The sequence below is a fragment of the Papaver somniferum genome, chromosome 11, assembly GCF_003573695.1.
Source record: "Papaver somniferum cultivar HN1 chromosome 11, ASM357369v1, whole genome shotgun sequence".
In the NCBI taxonomy this organism is placed as follows: Eukaryota; Viridiplantae; Streptophyta; class Magnoliopsida; order Ranunculales; family Papaveraceae; genus Papaver; species Papaver somniferum.
In genome coordinates, this window is record NC_039368.1 from 116,145,397 (window position 1) to 116,165,229 (window position 19,833).

A 19,833-nucleotide genomic window follows, 5' to 3' on the forward strand; every position below is an offset into this window, starting at 1 on the left:
GATGATTTGATTCACTTGAATCGGTTCATGAACTTTTATAGCCACTGTTTGCAAACTGCATTCCTTAGTCTTTATAAGTTCAAGTTCAGAAATCATCTTCAGATATATAACCTTCTTAAGTTCGCGGACTTAAGAAACCGGGCAGAGTTTACAAACTCCAACAGAAAATCTCGGCAAAAGACCTTCCGCCGGTTCGCGGACTGGGTTCGCGGACGCATCTAGTTCGTCAACTCCAACAGAATTTCTCGGGATGAGAAGTTCGGCAGTTCGCGGACTTGGCAAAGCCATTCTTCCGGTTTCTCTTGATCAACAAAGTTCAAAAACTTTGGTTCAAGGAATAAGACTTATACATAAATGTGTTTCCACAACAATGCTTATGTCCATCATTGGTTATGTAATCTAAACTCTCATTTCAATCATTGAAACATTCTTAGAGGACGTTATATAGTTGTTACACCATTTATCATCAAAGTAATTTTCAAAATGATTGAAACATATCATGACTTTCATCACTAAGTAAAGATAAACTTGATCGAAGCGAAAAGCTTACCAACACATATTTCGAGATATAGACAGGCGAGGTATACTCGGCTCAAAATACCAAGTGTATATAACCCAAGTCTATATATATATATCATACGACTTCTTGTCTCAAAGAGTAGGAGATAGAGTAGATAGACTTTTGAGTGATAAATAAGTTCAAGTCTTCACATACCTTTTTGTCGAGAAGTTCCACCGGTTCCTTGAGTAGTTCTTCTGCTTGTATGATGAATCGCCACGAAGTCTTTAAGCTCAACTACACTTTCTATCCTAGTCCGAGACTTAACTATAATAGACTAGAAATCAAGACTTATAGTTTAGATCACTAACATTGACAAACATGCTTGAGATAACAACGCATGCGAGCTCGACCGAGCAATGCTCTAACAAAGAGATATTGCTTTGGTTCCAAGCAAAACTTAGTTTGCATCTTAAATCAGGATTTCATCTAACGGTGAATAATGAATGCTTTGTTTCTAAGGTACTAAGCAAACCCTGATTTGAAAGCTATATAAGAGAGAACTATAGCAATTGGGAAACCTAATCCCCACACCTCATGTGTGATACTAGTTGCGTACTAGAGTCGGTTTTCCATTAACCTTGATTTTTCCTAAAACCATTTTGGTTAACGACCTAAAGACTTCATTTTGATTTTGAAGCCAGATCCAACTATTTTCTCTGTATTTGTGTATTCTTATCTTACTTGTTCTCTTGTATTGAGTATTATATTCTATAAGATTGACTCGAGATTTATCTCCAATAGGTAAGATATAAAAAATAATCACAAAGCTCTTTGTCTCATTCTTTGTGATTCCACAATAACTTGTTCTACTACCATATAGTTAAGTTATTGTTAGGTGATTGATATTTTTAGGCTATTCTTCGGGAATATAAGACTGGATTATCAATTGGTTCCTGTGCACCTTGATTTATCATAAGACCGAAAAAACTTCATAGGTATTTATGTAGGAGACATATTTATCTATTAGAATAGACATTTCTATGTGAGACATATTTGTTTATAAGTCTTCCACTTTGGGTCGTAGCAACTCTTAGTTGTGGGTGAGATCAGCTAAGGGAATCAAGTACGTAGACTCCTGTTGAGATTCAGAGGCGTAAGGAACGCGACTGTACCTTGATCAGTGTGAGACTGGTTAGGGCGTAACTACATTCCAATCTGAAGTTAATCTTGTAGTAGGCTAGTGTCTGTAGCGGCTTAATACAACGTGGTGTTCAATTTGGACTAGGTCCGGGGTTTTTCTGCATTTGCGGTTTCCTCGTTAACAAAATTTCTGATGTCTGTGTTATTTATTTTCCGCATTATATTTTATATAATTGAAATATCACAGGTTGTGCGTAGTTCAATCAATTGGTAAATCAAACCTTTGGTTGTTTATTGAAATGGATTGACACTTGAATATTGGTCTTTGGTACCGTTCAAGTTATTTCTCATATTGATCTGGCTCATAGATTTATATCTGTTCGATTGCATATTGATTTGAGAAATTGAGATATAACTCTTGATACTTTTCTGTGTTTGAGTCTGACTGTCTAGTTGATTCTTTTGGAATTATATTGGAGTTGTCCATACTGATTTCCAAACGAAATATTGGGTGTGGTTGTTAGACCTCGCTTTTTCATATGGCATCTCAACTTCCCTACAAGCTAAATTGTTTTTTTAAATAATATTATACAAACAAGATGCAGAGTCGAAGGGCATATCTAACTTGATGACTATTCTTTTCCTTTATGTCAACAAGTTTCAGAAACTGATGCTCACATATTCATGCAATGTGCTTTCTAAAGTTATCTAGTTTATTATTCTTCCAGAAGTTATATACTCTCAGTAGAATTTTAACTCCTCGAAATAGTGTATGATATATATTAGAATTAAGATGAAAAGTATCATCTCTTTTAAGAATGAGAAAAGTATCCTTTTAACCACTGTTGTCTTGTGGCAAATATGGAAACATAGTTGCTTAAAAGTCGTTGAAGGGAAATTCACCCATCCTAATAACATTATCATATGCATTAGAAAATTTTGCTATAAAAAAAATAATATCCTAATCTTGGCTGCCAACTCTTTGTGCAAGTCTCAAGTCAACAAAATCAAACCAAAAATGAGAAAAAACACCGGTAAACTAGTGTAAATTAAATTTTGATGCTGCATATAACTAAATTACTAAAATCAGTGGAATTGGATTAATATTATGAGATTATTCAAGAATATGCATGGAGGAAATGGTGAAAGTTAGTAAAGCCAAAGACTCTAAACAAGCTGAAGGTTTCATATTTATTGGAAGTTGTAGAATGGATTAATAGTAAAGGTTGGAGCAACATCATCATAAAAAGAGACCGTAAAACTGTCATTAAAGCATTGTCTTCATATTTTGTAACCTCTTATTGGCAGAATCATAATTTCTTCTCGGATATTAGTAGAATTTTAGAAACCATTAGTAGTCTCGAACGTGTTTTCTTTCGAACTTAGTCAAGTAATAAAAAAATAACAGATAAATGAGCCAAATGAAAATTATTCTTATATATTTTATTATTTAACTCATACAAAGCTTTTGGTTGGCAACTTAGCAACAAGCTGGGCGCCAACACCTTTTTGAATAGCAATTCCTAGTATATGAAAAATAAAACTACCAAAACCACTACTAGCGTCATTACTAATTAAACAATTATTTAGACGTTTGAAAAACACAAAGTATCCTCACCAAGTTCCCCTAAAGTAGAGAAAGTTAAGACCCCCAAACCATGGCCATGAGAAATACATTTGTCTAAGTGTTTGGTGTGTTACGTGAAACCGCACTGGATATAGTTTTTCCCGGGACAAATGACCTTCACCAGCAAAAGGCGAGACAACTGTGATATCCATACAAACATCTTGTCCATTTTCCAAATTGAGCACAAGAATATCAGCAGGTTTCAAATCTTTGTCATCATCCTTCAGAAAATCGAGAGAAACTTCTTTACGCGCAGGCACACCAGCTTTGTAACAAATGTCAAAGACTATATCACGAACAAAATCATGACGAAACTTAGGGCCTATATCCTTAGCACAATGAAGCGCGTGATCCCCAAACATATCCATGTATTTGTTACAACTTGGGCACAAACTATTCTCAACAAAAAGTGGGATGCCAAGACGATAACAAAGCACAACTCTGAACTGTCTGGGTCCAATCCGCTAATTGAGCCCACTAATGGGAACAACCAATAAATGGTCTTGAACATGCTTAACACGATTGCACTTCCACAAGATGAAATCTCTTGCAGACATAGAAAATTGGTCTGGGATTTGCTTCTTAACCACATCAAAATAAGTAACTTCCAGGGAGTACATGGAAGGGGGGGAAGTATCATTGACAAGGTAAGTAGAAGGTAATCCACATACCTGGATGAATCTCTGAAGTGCAAAACGATAAGCAGAACCTCTGTCCGTTGAGAATGAGTTTCCAAGGATCACCTTCTGTACCGAAGTAGTCTGACTCTGAGAAGCAAGGTAACAATAGGTGCTGGTGTCAGCCATGATGTAAATGCCAAGTCCACCATCCTTGATAGGCAAGGTAGCTAATCGCTGTTGTAAAGGACCAAACCCCGCACCATCACCCGTGATTAGTAGTCTCAAATACTTAAGTAAATGATCATTAAAAAGGTCAGTGGCTGGTTGCAGGGCCGTAAGATTGGTAGTACGCATTGCAAAATATAATCTAGACCCACCAGTGCAATTGCGAAGTAATATCATCTCACTTTGGGGGTCTTTGAGTTTCTTGATTGCAGTCATTAATTGAACAGTTTTATGCACTCTGCTCAACATTATATCACTGATAAAGTTCAGATCCAAACTCACCGGTCCACCCAAAAGTTTGACACCGTTAGAAGGTCTACCAATATCATCCGGGAAAACACCGTCAGTTGTGCTTCTGGGATCAATAGAAGGCCAAACAACTTCTGTTTTCTTTACATTGAGATGTAAACCCCTACATGGTCCTTCTATTTCAATAATACTCAAGGCTTTAACAACCTCCAAAGTATCACCAATAATAGTACCATCATCTAGGTACCAGGAACGCAAATCAAGTTTGCATTGAGAAGCAATAATCTTTACCAGTGGGTGAAGTGTCAAAGCGAATAACAAGGGACCGAGAGGGTCGCCTTGCTGAACTCCAAGGGCAGAGGACAAAATATAATGGTCGTAATAGAGTTTAGTAGGCCTCGAGTAACAAAATTCTACCCAGCGAGAAATACATGGACAATGGAGACAAACTTCCTTGATGAGTTGAGATCTGCTCACCATGTTGAAAACATTAGCCAAATATACTAAGAAATGCGAATGTAACCAAGTACGATATGAAAATCCACCAAGATTCATCCTCTTTGTTTTACAAAAGGATACCCCAGTTTAAGCTTTTCTTTCAATAACGAATTTGCTTTTGTGATAAAAAATGAAAATAAAATAATTGAAGATTCAGCTTTCGCATATGAACAAGTTTCTTGAGTGGCTGATACACATTAACTTTTTGTTTATCTTTTTAGGGATTTAACGTGTAACTAAGCTGCATGTACTATGCACGGGTAATAATAAAATCAGATTTAGCAGTCATAGGAAAAACTTAACAAAATTTAGTAAAATCATCTATTATATTGGTGTAATACTTGTAATTATTTACAGATAAAACACATGCAAGTTCCCATAAAAATAAATTGATGACAATTATATCATCGCGCGCCGTTGAATTGGAACAGATGGATGGTTACAATGATACTTGCAAAAACACTTGATAAATTAAAAATTTGTCTAAATTAGTTGATTCAGTGCAACTAGCGTATACTCATGTTGTTGGTTATCGTCCCGGCTATGATGTGGTCGGGCCATATACATATTATATGTGTCTCTTCCTCATTTTTTGACATATATTTAACTAAAAAACCCGCCCCCTCCAAATCCCTCTAACTGTTGTACTTTCTAAAAAAATGTAGGAAATTAAAAAAAGAAAAAACATAAACAGTTAGGTAATAAAACTGTCTTTGTTTTTTTTCCTACTTTATAGGACGTGTCAGCATTTAATGAAAGACCACATACTTGAAGTATGTGTATGTGGCCTGACCACATCGTAACCGCACCTGTTGGTTATGATGATGCTAAATTAAAATATGCTCGAGCAGCATGGGTTCAATTTTTTTTCCAATAACTCCACCAAATGCCTAACTTTTTTTCTACGGTTGGATCAGCTCAGCGTCAAGGCAATCCAAGGGTGCAAATCGAGAGACATACCACTGCACGCTCCGGCTAAAAACCACTATATCATCATTAACTCTTTTGTTCTCACATTGTGTTCCTTGCCCTGGACTAGACCAGAATCAACTAGTAATGAAAGAAACACTGTAAAACCCCTCTCTGAAATAAAACCAAAAACTAGGGTTTGAAAAAGAAATAAAAAATGGTGGGAATGACATCAAATGCGAAAGAGAAGACAAGCAATGTTCTTCACTTGATCAAATACACGACTGATATGCCCTTGAAACTTCAATACTTGGATCAATTTAAAGAGATTTTGTTAAAGAATGGTGATTCTTTATGCTCTGAGTTTTTCCCTAATCTTGTCGAATTTCAGAAGGATCGTTTTAGCCCCATTCGTAAATTACTCGCACAGTATGTATCTTTTCTTCCTCTCTTTCTCTATTTGTTGATTATCATGTCTAGTAAAAATTTCAATTATTCAATGCGTTGTTGATTCTAGGGTTCCTCTGTTAAAAAAACTGCACTTCCATTTCTTCCTTAACCACCACCAAGATCAAAGCAGCTCCACCAGAAATCCTCCACGGCTGCACCAACAGCCATACCACCAAATTATCTCCCTGCACCAACGCCACTACCTGCTTTATGTAGTGCTGTGGAGTTGGGGCTTTTGATGGAGATTATGAGGGAGGCGGTGCCGGGGCAGGTAGTGGGATTGGTGTTGGAGTAGGAGGTGGGACTGATGGAGTGCCGAGGATTAGGCAGTTGGGCAGGTGGATGGTTTGGAGACAGAGGTGGTGGGGAGGTGGTGCAGGTTTTGCTGCTGGTGGAGGAACCCTTGAATGGAACTGCTTGATGAGAATTCGTTTTGAGCAACTTCGGATCCTGATTATCTTCTTTTTTCTTACTTGTTAAAATATAGGATAATTGGTGAAATTGGATCCACTTGTACGGAGTTGATACCTGAAATTGTACCAGTTTTGATATCATTTTTGGAAGATGATACACCAGCAGTTGCTAGACAAGCCATTTCTAGTGGTACAGATTTGTTTCGCAGTACGCTTGAGAAGGTTGCAGTAAAGGTTAGAGAGTAACAACATTATAACTCTCTTTAATCTTTTCAGTGAGTGGTTGTTTTTAACAATAGCATGATTTATAATGTTTTAGGGTTTAAGTGCAAGCGAATTGGATGATTCACTTAAAACATCGTGGGAATGGATGTTGAAGTTCAAAGACGCAGTATGTCCCATTGCATTTCAGGTAATTGATTCGAGAATTGGCTATGAGAGTCGCACGTTTTCGGATTTCTTGACTATATGAGCTAATTCAGTCTTTCTATGTGTATAGAAGCATGGAACTGATGGGATTAGACTGCTAGCAATAAAGTTTGTCGAAGCAATTGTTCTTCTTTACACACCAGATCCTAATGGCTCCTCGGAGCCTCCCCCACATCAATCTTCTGAAGGTATATCGTACATGTTATTTTAAGCCTTGAAATGAGACAACAGTAAATGATGTTTGATGATGGATTGGCTGAGATTAGTTGTAGTACTTCAGAGTTTCTGATGTCTGTCTATATTTTTGCAGGAAAATTAGAGGGATTCAGCATATCATGGTTGCGTGGAGGCCATCCAGTGCTGAATGTTGCTGATCTGTCAATGGAAGCCAGTCAAAGCCTAGGGTTATTGCTCGATCAGCTGCGGTTTCCCACAGTGAAATCACTCAGTAATCTAACAATAATTGTTCTCATCAATAGGTTAGTATTTTTTTCTTTGTTGTATTGTGCAGTTGGGTAATGATCCTCTATTCGTGCTCCATTCTTTCACTGTGTTCTGATTGAATGTTTGTTACCAGCCTTTCAACCATTGCAAACAAAAGGCCTGCGTTTTATGGCCGTATTCTGCCGGTATTGCTTGGCTTGGAACCATCAAGTTCTGTGGTCAAAGGGGTGCGAGTTACTGGTGCACATCATGCTTTGAAAAAGGCATTCCTATCCTGCTTGCAATGTACACACCCGGGTGCTGCTCCAGTATGTTCCTTGTTTATGTAGATTATACAGTTTATAGTTTTAAATTCGAGTAAAAATTATGTTTTTCACCAGTGCAGAATTCTTTTTTCCTGTTTATGTACTTGAATGAAAGATATAGTAATGGATTAGAATGCTACCTGCAGTGGTGTGAGCGATTGGTTGGTGCCATGAAAGAAATGGAAGATGGAAAGTTGGTGGAACATACAACTGCCGGAAGTTTAGATGCGGGAACATGTGAGTCACAATCTACTGAGGTACTTATTTTCCCTCGTATTTCACTAATTTCAGATTTAATTGTGTTTGGGGATGGTGAATTGAACTAGCACTACCCATAATAAAAGTTTAGTTTGTGGTGTATCCGGTTATCTTGAATGCATCATAATGTCTTTGCAAAAACAAAAAAAAAATTTGACAACTCCTTCCTCTGAGGTTTTAATTGATATTGCGTAACTATAGATTTGAAATCAGATTCATGTGGCCACCTATTCCTCCCAATCAGCATCCACTCCAAATTAAAATTGACTTTGGGAGAATGACCAGGGTAGCCTTAATTTTGTTGTATGTTACAGGAAGAGAAGCCTCTAATCAAAGCATATGATGCTGTACAAGAATCAGGAAGGAAAAGATCTATGATTCAAGAAATCAGTGATCCGGAGCAAGATGATGGGGTAACTGGGAAACGTGCCAGATCATCACCAATCAACTCGGAGGGGTCAAACAGAGACAGAAAACCTAATTTGAATCAGGGTACCCTTTCTTCGAATGGAGCAACATCCTCTACCGGAGATGGAGAGACAGGAACTGTGCAGCAGCTTGTTGCTATGTTTGGCGCATTGGTGGCTCAAGGTGACAAAGCTGCTGGATCATTGGAGATTCTTTTATCAAGCATCTCCGCTGACTTGCTAGGAGAAGTTGTGATGGCTAATATGAGGCGCCTTCCTCCTACATTTGAGGAAGATGAACAAATAATGTCGAACATGAGTTCTCTTTTGAACGTAGCTGATAGTAATTCCCTTGCGTCACATCTTATGTCACTTGTATCAGACATCCCTTCACTTTCTGCTGTGTTTCAACAGGTAATATTAGTTTATGTTCTTGATGGTCGGCATTACAAATGTCAACGTATTATGATTTTTTTCTCCTATCAGCAAACTCTACAATGAAGATCTTTTCAATTTTGTTATTTTTCTTATGGATGCGTGTTTGTTTGTTTTTTATTGAAACTTCAGAAACACTTGGAGGATGAACATCAAGAAGTGGTCACCCCTGAAATCGATTCAGTTTTTGGTAGCAGAAATGATACTATTGCAACCATAGCATCCACCATTATGACAAATCCAGGAAGTGTTGGTCACCCAATCAGGCCAAAGTATGAAAGCCCAACTATGTCATCTGACATGCATGATGCAGGTACACCTGAGAGTGGAATACCTGGTCTCGACTCCAGTGCATTCGCCGATGCTATGCCAGAAGCACCAGGTGCTTCTCATTTGACTAATGTTGATACAGAAGGAGAAAGTCAGGATAAAGTTACGAACTCAGATGGGAGTTTTTTAATGGACTATTCTTCAACTGTTTCTGTGCTAGCTGATAAGACCGAGGAATTTGGCCTACAAGTACCTGTTTCAGATACCAATAGCGTTATTTCTACATCAATATCTAGCCAATGCATCCTCCCGAAGATGTCAGCACCTGTAGTTGAACTTACTGATGAACAAAAGGATGAACTACAAAAAACAGCTTTCATTCGCATAATTGAGGCTTACAAGCAAATATCAATAGCTGGAGCCTCTGATGTTCGGTTTTCTTTACTTGCTTATTTGGGAGTTGAGGTAAGCAACTTAAGCCAACCTACTCTTTTACGTGATTTTTTCGTAGAATTGATATATGCAGTATTTTAGCTCGTGGTTCAAGCTTTTGACAATTGTGCATGTTTTGTTTATAACTACAAATATGCCAGGCGGCTAGATACGTAAAATTCGGAGTTTTATTTGAGTGCAAAATGGTTGTAATCTGTAGTCATTGTTTAGAGGCTACTCTGTTTAGCTTCTCAATCTTGTCAACTTTAAAACTCTTATTTACCCAATCTCAAATTCGCAGTACCCGTTGGAGTTGGACCCCTGGAAGCTTTTGCAAGAGCATATATCATCAGATTATTTAACCTACGAGGTAATAATTCGCTCAAGTCGATTTTGATTCCCGAGTTAAGTTCCTTGTTTAGTTGCACCGTGGTTTCTGTTTGTGAGCTATTAGGGTAGGCGGTGTTCTTGATTTTTGAACCACACTTAATATGCCTTAAGAAAATGAAATGGGTCTTAAAAAAACGTGTTGGATGCTTCTACTTCTTTTGTATCGTTGGGTATCTTTGATGCTAGTTCTCATATTTTTTATGTAGTGAAAGCAGTTTCGTTGACATGAATTGTTTGATGTCCTCAGGGACACGAGTTGACGTTGCGTGTGCTCTATAGGTTATTTGGAGAGGCAGAAAAAGAAAATGACTTCTTTTCATCTACAACTGCAACATCAGTATATGAGACATTTCTTCTCACCGTGGTGTGTAGTACTGTATTTCTTAGATTTTTTTTTAGTTCATATATAGGAACGTTTTATTCTCATACAGTTGATGAATAAGGAAATTATATCATGTAGGCTGAGACGCTTCGAGATTCTTTTCCAGCATCTGACAAATCTCTGAGTAGGCTGTTTGGTGAAGTCCCTTACCTGCCAGGGCCAGCATTTAAATTGTTAGAATCCTTGTGTTCTCCTGGAAGCAGCGAAATTACTGACAAGGAAGCCCAAAGTGGTGATAGAGTTACCCAAGGCCTCAGTGCTGTGTGGAGCTTGATTTTGCAAAGACCTCCAATTCGAGATATCTGCTTGAAAATTGCTTTACAGGTGATCTCTGAGCTGTGGGCATTTTGCTTGAAATTGTGATTCAAATGAAGAAAAAACAGAATCACTTTTTGGTCTACCTGTATTACCTTGTTAAATGAGACTTGTTAACTGAATCTTCTCCTTTTTACCTTCTCAGAGTGCAGTCCATCAGTTAGAAGAAGTACGGATGAAGGCAATACGTCTGGTAAAACATATAAAAGTTGATGTTGATAATGTAAAATGTTGGCGCTTTCCATGGTTAACTTCCGTGCTTTTGGTGTTGCTGTCCTTTTAGGTAGCGAACAAGCTTTACCCAATATCATCCATTGCTCAGCAAATCGAAGACTTCGCTAATGAAATGCTTCTCTCGGTAACAAAAAGAAATACTACAGAGGGATTGGATACTGAAGGACCAACCCCTGAAGTGCAAAAGGTATATTGGCCTTGTGATTTCAGTAATTAAAGTTACTTTTGTAGCCAATATCATTTAAATGTATTCCGTAGGTCAAAGTTTACAAACAGAGCTAATGATGCATTGTATATACAGGATGTTGATGTGGAAAAGCCTTCAAATGACCAGCTATTGTCAAAAACAGGGGTCGAGGAAGTTTCCTCGGATACCCATCAGCCATGCTCCACCTCAAATACGGCAACCTCCTTGATCTCCGAGGCGCAGCGGTGCATGTCTCTCTACTTTGCTCTCTGTACCAAGGTAATGCTTCTTGTCATATATAGATATATTCCATTCTTGCTGACTGAGTGTCTTTGTTGTACATGATGCATTCTACTATCACTCTTTTGTTCATTAAACAAGCTCTTATGTGTTTACCGCTGTTATTGCAGAAACGTTCACTTTTTCGGCAAATTTTTATCATTTACAAGAGCATTCCGAAGGCTGTGACCGAGGTCTGAAATCACTTAATTTGGCATCTAGGTTTTAATATGTAAAGCTACACCAAGTTTACCTTTATCTTTGTTCTAAGAACAGCTGTTTATTCGATTATATGGTGCAGGCAGTTCATCGCCATATCCCAATATTAGTTCGCACAATAGGGTCTTCACCTGAGATTCTTGCAATTATTTCAGATCCCCCTTCTGGCAGTGAGAGCCTTCTATTGCAGGTTGTTAACTTTTTCATTTGTTTGTTTGTAAATTGTTTCCGTAGATAGGCCTTTAAAAATGAAACTAAAACAAGCATCATGTCTTGTACCTCTATTAAGCTCGTGTCAAAGTGAAACTAATACTGCGTTTATCTGGTCCATTGGGGCAGGTGTTACATATATTAACGGATGGCACAGTTCCTTCACCAGATTTAGTATATACTGTCAAAAAGTTGTACGACTCGAAACTAAAGGTAGCATCCGTGATCTTTAATTTTTTATTGGTTGTATTCAAAACTGTTATCATTTATGTGTATCCTGTTTTATGCTGCTCGCAGGATGTTGGAATTCTCATTCCAGTATTGTCATCTCTGCCAAAAGAGGAGGTTTTTTTTTTTGATCACTACCTTTCTGCTTCATCTCAATTCCGTTTAATGTCATGATATATTTTATAAAGATTTGTGATGTTTTTCCTCTCTTATACGAGTTTTCTGTATGATTTACGAATTTGTTTAATTAGGTGTTACCAATTTTTCCCAAGCTTGTCAACCTTCCGGCAGATAAGTTCCAAACTGCACTTGCTCGCATGCTACAGGTATTTCTCTTTCAGAACTATCTTTCTTGAGAACTTCCCCGTGGTATCACGTATCTGCAGCTTTTTCCTTTTTCTTCTCGTTTGAGTTTCTCTCAACTTCAGCCGTTATGTTATTGTATTGTAGGTTCATTGTCATTGTAAATCACTGCTACTCAAATTTTGTACTGATGTCTTGCTGGAAATATTGTTGTGCAGGGATCATCTCATTCAAGTCCAATACTTAGCCCAGCTGAAGTATTGATTGCCATTCATGGAATTGATCCTGAGAAAGATGGGATTGCCTTGAAAAAGGCACGTGTCTACTTCTCCAAAAAATTTGCCGTCATGCACTATGTTGAACACTTGAGCTAAGTAAGTACTTTCTGTTCACAGGTTATGGATGCATGCAATGCTTGTTTTGAGCAGCGACAAGTGTTTACCCAGCAAGTGCTAGCGAAGGTGTTGAATCAGTTGGTATGTGCCTCTGGAAACTTGATTACTTTCATGCCCAGTTTTCATCTCTTAAAAATCTCCTAATTTTGAGCATTTTCAATTACAGGTTGAGCAGATTCCGCTTCCCCTGCTGTTCATGCGCACCGTCTTGCAGGCAATTGGTGCTTTCCCAGCTTTGGTGAGGATTAACTTACATCACGTGATTCAGCTTCCTGTTGGACTTTACTTTCACTTGGTTACCTAGGCCATCTGTCTGTTAATTATGAAGTTGTGGATAGTTCAGTTTATGCTTTGAGTTTGAGTTGTGAAATTTCCCCCACTATGAGAATAGGTTCTTGCTTTATTCCAATATAGTTGTGACACGTTTGACTTATGGTGAATATGGACATTGTAGGTAGACTTTATAATGGAGATTCTCTCGCGACTTGTGACTAAGCAGGTACAATGTCATTTGCTAATATTTTAATTTGATGACTTGTTTTGCACACTCATGATTTATTTTCCTGGTTGTCCCTTATATACGTTTTTCATTCATTGGGCGAGTGCAGATATGGAAATACCCAAAGTTATGGGTTGGGTTCTTGAAGTGTGCTCTCATGACGCAACCTCAGTCATTTGGCGTGTTACTTCAGGTAGGTTATACCTTGATTATACGTTATTGGCTTACTGAGACATGATACGGAACATAGAGTTGGTGACGCTCCAGTATGGCCATGTTCTTCGTTTGACTGACAGCCAGATTTCAAACTTTATCACTTGTGCTGGTGAGACAGCAGGATTTGAAAACTCATTAGAGTGCAGCTTAAGAAATCAAGTTATAGGTTTAGTTTCAATTACCCGAGTTGAATTGATGTCATAACCTCAAGAACTGCTAAGATGAAGGGATCTTGAAATTGTACCATCAATATTTTGGGCCCCAATTACAAATAATTTTGATTAAAATGGTTGTCATCCACACTGATTTATCTGTTTACTATTACTGACGAAGTTATTATTATCATTTAGTTGCCTGCAGCACAACTGGAAAGTGCATTGAGCAGAACTGCTGCTTCTCTGAAGGCTCCCTTGATTGCCCATGCTGAACAACCAAGCATCCGATCTTCTCTACCTAGGTTACTTGACAAACTAACCTCTTTTTCTGATACAAATTGATCAACTTCTTGTTCACTGTGATTCTAATAGGATGAATGTTATGGACAGGTCAACGCTGGTGGTTTTAGGTCTTGCACAGGATTCTCAGGCTTCCAGTCAGGCACCAAAGAGTCCAAGTCACCAAACGACAGAAACTAGCAATTCTGTCACCGTGGCAGAGGGAGCGACAGACCCTAAAGAATTATCAACAGCCAGCTGATCCCTAACAACCGTATATGTAGAATTCGTGGTGGATAGTCTTCTTCTTCTTTTTTTTTCAGGTACACTGTTAGATAGCTAAACTGAGCCTGGTAGAGCTTGGGATAAGTGAAGGATTGGTGGGATTTGAGGATCAGTTTCTGCAATGGAAGTGGAAGAAGGCCTTGCATAGATAAATTGTTGTAAACTAGGATGAATTGTATCTTAAAATTACTAGGAAAAGGGTAGTTAAATTGAATTGTAAACTAGGATGAATTGTAAGCTCCAACATATTGTTAACACCATCTACTGAATTAAAACTTATAGCCGAATTTGAAAACTGTAAATCCTAGAACAGAGCCATTAAATCAGGCATTGCTGTTTTATGTATTCCATTTTACGCGCTCTTTAGCCAGGATATAGCATCTTCTATTCTTAAACAAAACCTCCAAAAACTTTTCACAAGATTGTAAAATCTTCACTGCTTGTGAAACCACTGCCCGACTCCTCCAAAGTGATTGAAAGTGTCAATTAGTTGGGTGTTTCAACCCCAGAACATCAATCCCCGAGTCATGAACAATGTTAAATTTGGCCTTTGGGTGTTGCATCGAAATTCTGGCATCTTCTATTTTCCACGATATCATTGGAAAATAGCAGGGTCCGTTGGGAAATAAATATTAACATTGATGAAGCTCCTACGCCGAGAAGACATTTTGTTGAAAGTAAACAAAAGTCTAAATTAGTCTCTCTTATCCAACTGTTAGAGAGATTTCAAATTTTAGAATTGGGGTAATATAGTCATAAAGAGTATACCACCGTTTTCCCTCTTTCGACACATGTCTTCCTGTTTCATAAAACGAGACACTCCTCCTGTTTTATATTCTCCGGTCTAGAAGAAGAAAAGTAATTTCAAAAACAGACATAAAATCTAATTTCAAAAACCCTAAAGAAAAAGTTTCTCAGTTCCAAATTTCTTAATGGATGTTCGAAAGTCACCTCGGTTACAAAAGAATCCATCTGCTGCTGCTTCATCTTCTTCCACTGGCCGAGAAGAAGAAAGAGAGGTCCAAGAAGAAGAAACCACTGATCACAGCAAACAGATCAACAAACTCATATCCACTTATTTTACTCCTCCGAAACTCAAACCCATTCCAAAACGTCCTGTCGCCAAATTCAAACCCAATTCTTCTACTACTACTACTGCTGACAAATCACAGGTGGTTGAAGCTGAGAAACCAGAGAAGAAGAAGAATGATGCTGGAGCAGTGAATGAGAAGAATCCTCGTCGAGTTTGGACGTATGCCGATGAGATTCTTCTTCTCAAAGCCATGGCAGATTATGTTAAAAAAGGTGAAAACCCTAATTCTCTGGCCTTTTATGAATTTATCCAGACTAAGATTAGTGTGGATGTTAATTTTGAACAAATCAGAAATAAAATTAAGAAAGCTAGACAGAGATATGAAGCAAAAGAAGAGGAAGAGAAGAAAGGGAAAGTGTTGAAGTTTACAACACCTCATCTCCAGGAATGTCATGAATTGTCAAAGCCCATATGGGGGAGTGGTGGTGAACTAGAAGATGGTGGCGATGGTGTTGAAGGCAGTGAAACAGTTGGGGTGGAGAATGAAGATTATCTGGAAATTCGAAAGTTTAAGAGAGATAAGAAGAAAAAAGCAGTTGAGTCTAAGAAACCTGGAAATGAACATAGGAAAGATGGTGCTGCAGAGGAACCAGAAGAAGAAGATGTTCAGTTCCATGCTGTTGCTGACAAGGAAAAAGAAGATGAAGCAGAAAATGTTCAGGTCCATGCTGTTCCTGAGAAGGAAAAAGGAGTTGAAGCAGAAAATGTACATGTCAATGCTGTTGCTGAGAAGGAAAAGGGAGTTGAAGCAGAAAATGTACATGTCAATGCTGTTGCTGAGAAGGAAAAAGGAGTTGAAGCAGAAAATGTACATGTCAATTCTGTTGCTGAGAAGCAAAAACAAATCGAAGGTGGTGAAACCGAAGAGAAAAACAAGAAGAAGAAGAGAAAAACTGAAGAAAATGTTCAGGTCCATGCTGATGCTGAGAAGCAAAAAGAAGTTGTTGAAGCTGGTGAAATCAAAGAGAAAAGCAAGAAGAAGAAGAGAAAAGCTGAAGAAAACGCTCAGGTCCATGCTGTTGTTGAGAAGCAAAAAGAAGCTGAAGCAGAAAATGTTCATGTCAATGCTGATGCTGAGAAGGAAAAAGAAGTTGAAGCAGAAAATGTTCAGGTCAATGCTGATGCTGAGAAGCAAAAAGAAGTTGAAGCAGAAAATGTTCATGTCAATGCTGATGCGGAGAAGGAAAAAGAAGTTGAAGCAGAAAATGTACATGTCAATGCTGATGCTGAGAAGCAAAAACAAGGCGAAGGTGGTGAAACCAAAGAGAAAAACAAGAAGAAGAAAAAGAAGAAGAAAGCTGAAGAAGATGTTCAGGTCCATGCTGATGCTGAGAAGCAAAAAGAAGTTGAAGCTGGTGAAATCAAAGAGAAAAACAAGAAGAAGAGGAGAAAAGCTGAAGAAAATGTTCAGGTCCATGATGTTGCTGAGAAGGAAAAAGAAGTTGAAGCAGAAAATGTACATGTCGATGCTGTTGCTGAGAAGCAAAAAGAAGTTGAAGCAGAAAATGTTCATGTCAATGCTGATGCGGAGAAGGAAAAAGAAGTTGAAGCAGAAAATGTTCATGTCAATACTGATGCTGAGAAGAAAAAAGAAGCTGATTCTGAGAAAGAAAAAGAAGTTGAAGCAGAAAATGTACATGTCAATGCTGTTGCTGAGAAGCAAAAAGAAGTTGTTGAAGCTGGTGAAACCATAGAGAAAAATAAGAAGAAGAAGAAGAAGAAGAAGAAGAGAAAAACTGAAGAAAATGTTCAGGTCCATGCTGATTGTGAGAAGCAAAAAGAAGTTGAAGCTGGTGAAATCAAAGAGAAAAACAAGAAGAAGAAGAGAAAAGCTGAAGAAAATGTTCAGGTCCATGATGTTGCTGAGAAGGAAAAGGAAGTTGAAGCAGAAAATGTACATGTCCGTGCTGATGCTGAAAAGCAAAAAGAAGTTGAAGGTGGTGAAACCAAAGAGAGAAACAAGAAGAAGAAGAGACAAACTGGTGCTGGTGATGCTGAGTGTGTATCGGAAAATCTGATTATTGAACAATTGGCTAAGGCACCTTGGGGTTTAGAAGGGTTTCTAAATGAGGAAACTAAGAAAGCTATTCAATCAATTGATCCATCGAAAGTGGTGGCGTTGGAAGAAAAATGGAAGCAGTTGCAAGTTCAAGAGATGCAGGTGCTCTTGAAAAGGGCTATTTTGGTTCATGAGTTTGCATCGATGATATCGGGGGCATCAGTGAGGTCACCAACTTCCTAAGTTTTTTTTTTTCTCTGACTTACTTGACTACAAGCTGGTTTTTTGTCTTCTCAATAGCACAAGTGGGGGGGTCAGTGGTGAAATTTTTTGGCTAGACAGAAGATTTGCAGGATTTTAGTTAATGTTGCCATAGGATTTTAGTTAGTGTTTTTTTCTGATCAAATTTTAGTTAGTGTTTTTAATTTTCTGCCGCTTAAATGTCTGTGCATGTTAATGCTTAACTGGCTATATTGACTTACTAGATTGTAAGCTGTTTTTTGACTTCCTAGTAGTGGAAGTGGGTGGTACAGTGTTGGGATGTTTAAAAGATTTTGAGGGTTTTAGTTATATGTTGCTATTCTATCACTTGAACATCTGTAATCGATCTTTATATATCTATATATTTTATTTTTCTTATCATATCGACCAAATGGAGTCATAGATTATTGGTCTCATAGGAATTTACAGCTTTCTTAGACAGTATTTTTACACTTCTTGTTCAGTGATAAATTACTGGTCTTCCAATTTATAAAATGTAGAGTGATATATACATGCTTTGGAACTATTGAACACAACATTGTAATCTACCAATTACTGAAATATAAGAATAGCAAATTCTCACTGTTATTAGTCATGTAATGGATGGAACCCATTTATTGAAAAGATGCCATCTGCACCAATAACTTGGGATTGAAGAAGTAGCCGAGAGGCAGAGGAATTAGAATGCAACCGGAGGTGAAACTTCCCTTGGTTCTCCAGTGCGCCGGATTTGGGGAAACTCTTCAGACCTTACTAATGGAACGTATTCTGCATTTGGATTCAATTGAGGTATGTTTCCACTCCTCCTGCGACACTGCTTTATAATTTGGACCTTTGTTAAGTTCATCTCAAAGTGAAACTAATATTGCACTTATCTGGTCCTCTGGATAGGCATTACATATATTAACGGATGGCACAGTTCCTTCACTAGATTTAGTATCCACTGTCCGAAAGTTATATGACTTGAAACTAAAGGTAGCATCCGTAAACTGTGTATAATTTATTATTGATTCTATTCAATTCGAAACTGTTAGCATTTATTTGCATCTTGTTTTGTTTTATGCTGTTTGCAGGATGTTGGGATTCTCATTCCAGTATTATCATCTCTACCAAAAGACAAGGTTTCTTTGATCAATCTACCTTTTCGGTTTCATCTCAATTTTGTTTTATCTTTTTATCATGATATATAGTTGACAAAGATCTGTGATCTTCTTCCCCTCTTCTGTGAGTTCTGTATGATTCATGAGTTTGTTTAATCAGGTGTTACCAATTTTTCCTAAGCTTGTCAACCTTCCGGCAGATAGGTTTTAAACTACACTTGCTCGCATGCTGCTGGTAATTCTCTTTCAGAACTGTTGGTTGAAAACTTCCCCATGGTATCAATGCATCCCTTTCCTTTTTCTTCTCGTTTGTGTTTCTCTCAATGTCAGCCTTTATGTTGTTATACTGTAGGCTCATTTTCATTGTAAATCAGTACTCATCTTTTGTACTGATGACTTGCTGGAAATGTTGTATGCAGGGATCATCTCATTCAAGTTCAGTACTTCCCAGCTGAAGTCTTAATTGCAATTCATGGAATTGTTCCTGAGAAAGATGGGAATCATGGCAAAGGCACGTGTCATACTTCTCATAAAAGTTTACAGTTCTTACACTATGTTGGACACTTGAGCTAAGCAAGTACTTTTCTGTTCACAGGTTATGGATGCATGCAATGCTTGTTTTGAGCAACCAGAAGTGCTAGCAAAGGTATTGAATCAGTTAGTATTTCCTCCGGAAACTTGATTATTTTCATGCCAAGATGTCCAATTTTCATCTCTTAAAATTTTCTACAATCTGAACATGTTCAACTACAGGTTGAGCAGATTCCGCTTTCCCCTGCTGTTCGTACGCTCAGTCATGCAAGCAGTTGGTGCTTTCCCAGCTTTGGTGAGGATTAATTTACGTCACGTGCTTTAGCTTCCTCTGGGACTTTACTTTCGCTTGGTAACTTGGACCATTTGCCTGTTATTCATTGAATTGTGGATAGTTCCTTTATGCTTTGAGGTTGAGTTGCGAATCATTTTCCTATTATCTTAGAGAATAGTTTCTTGCTTTATTCCAATAGTTGTAATAGAATATTGGTGAATATGGACATTGTAGGTAGACTTTATAACGGAGATTCTCTCGCAGCTTGTGACCCAGCAGGTATAATGTCATTGGCTAATACTAAAATTTGATGACTTGCACATGAAACAATCTACCTGGTCGTCCCTTATGTACGATTTTTATTCATTGGCTGAGTGCAGATATGG

The 19,833-nt window shown here is 37.9% G+C and overlaps 2 protein-coding genes across 2 annotated transcripts; both read left to right on the forward strand.

Moving 5' to 3' along the window:
* Positions 1 to 5,902: 5,902 nt before the first annotated feature.
* On the forward strand, positions 5,903 to 14,562 carry LOC113321634. The gene is made up of 27 exons (XM_026569535.1): positions 5,903 to 6,199; positions 6,708 to 6,867; positions 6,953 to 7,045; positions 7,133 to 7,250; positions 7,373 to 7,541; positions 7,640 to 7,814; positions 7,958 to 8,068; positions 8,384 to 8,890; positions 9,044 to 9,646; positions 9,915 to 9,983; positions 10,251 to 10,367; positions 10,464 to 10,709; positions 10,846 to 10,893; positions 10,984 to 11,121; positions 11,236 to 11,400; positions 11,532 to 11,594; positions 11,702 to 11,809; positions 11,959 to 12,042; positions 12,127 to 12,174; positions 12,309 to 12,383; positions 12,579 to 12,674; positions 12,756 to 12,836; positions 12,922 to 12,993; positions 13,210 to 13,254; positions 13,364 to 13,447; positions 13,821 to 13,927; positions 14,016 to 14,562. Exons 1-27 carry the CDS (start codon positions 5,988 to 5,990, stop codon positions 14,164 to 14,166), a joined length of 3,945 nt encoding a protein of 1,314 aa, XP_026425320.1. The 5' UTR covers positions 5,903 to 5,987; the 3' UTR covers positions 14,167 to 14,562.
* Positions 14,563 to 15,055: 493 nt separating this feature from the next.
* Positions 15,056 to 17,834, forward strand: LOC113321399 (axoneme-associated protein mst101(2)-like). The gene has a single exon (XM_026569304.1). The coding sequence runs from the start codon at positions 15,122 to 15,124 to the stop codon at positions 17,522 to 17,524; it is 2,403 nt and encodes an 800-aa protein (XP_026425089.1). The 5' UTR covers positions 15,056 to 15,121; the 3' UTR covers positions 17,525 to 17,834.
* Positions 17,835 to 19,833: the final 1,999 nt, after the last annotated feature.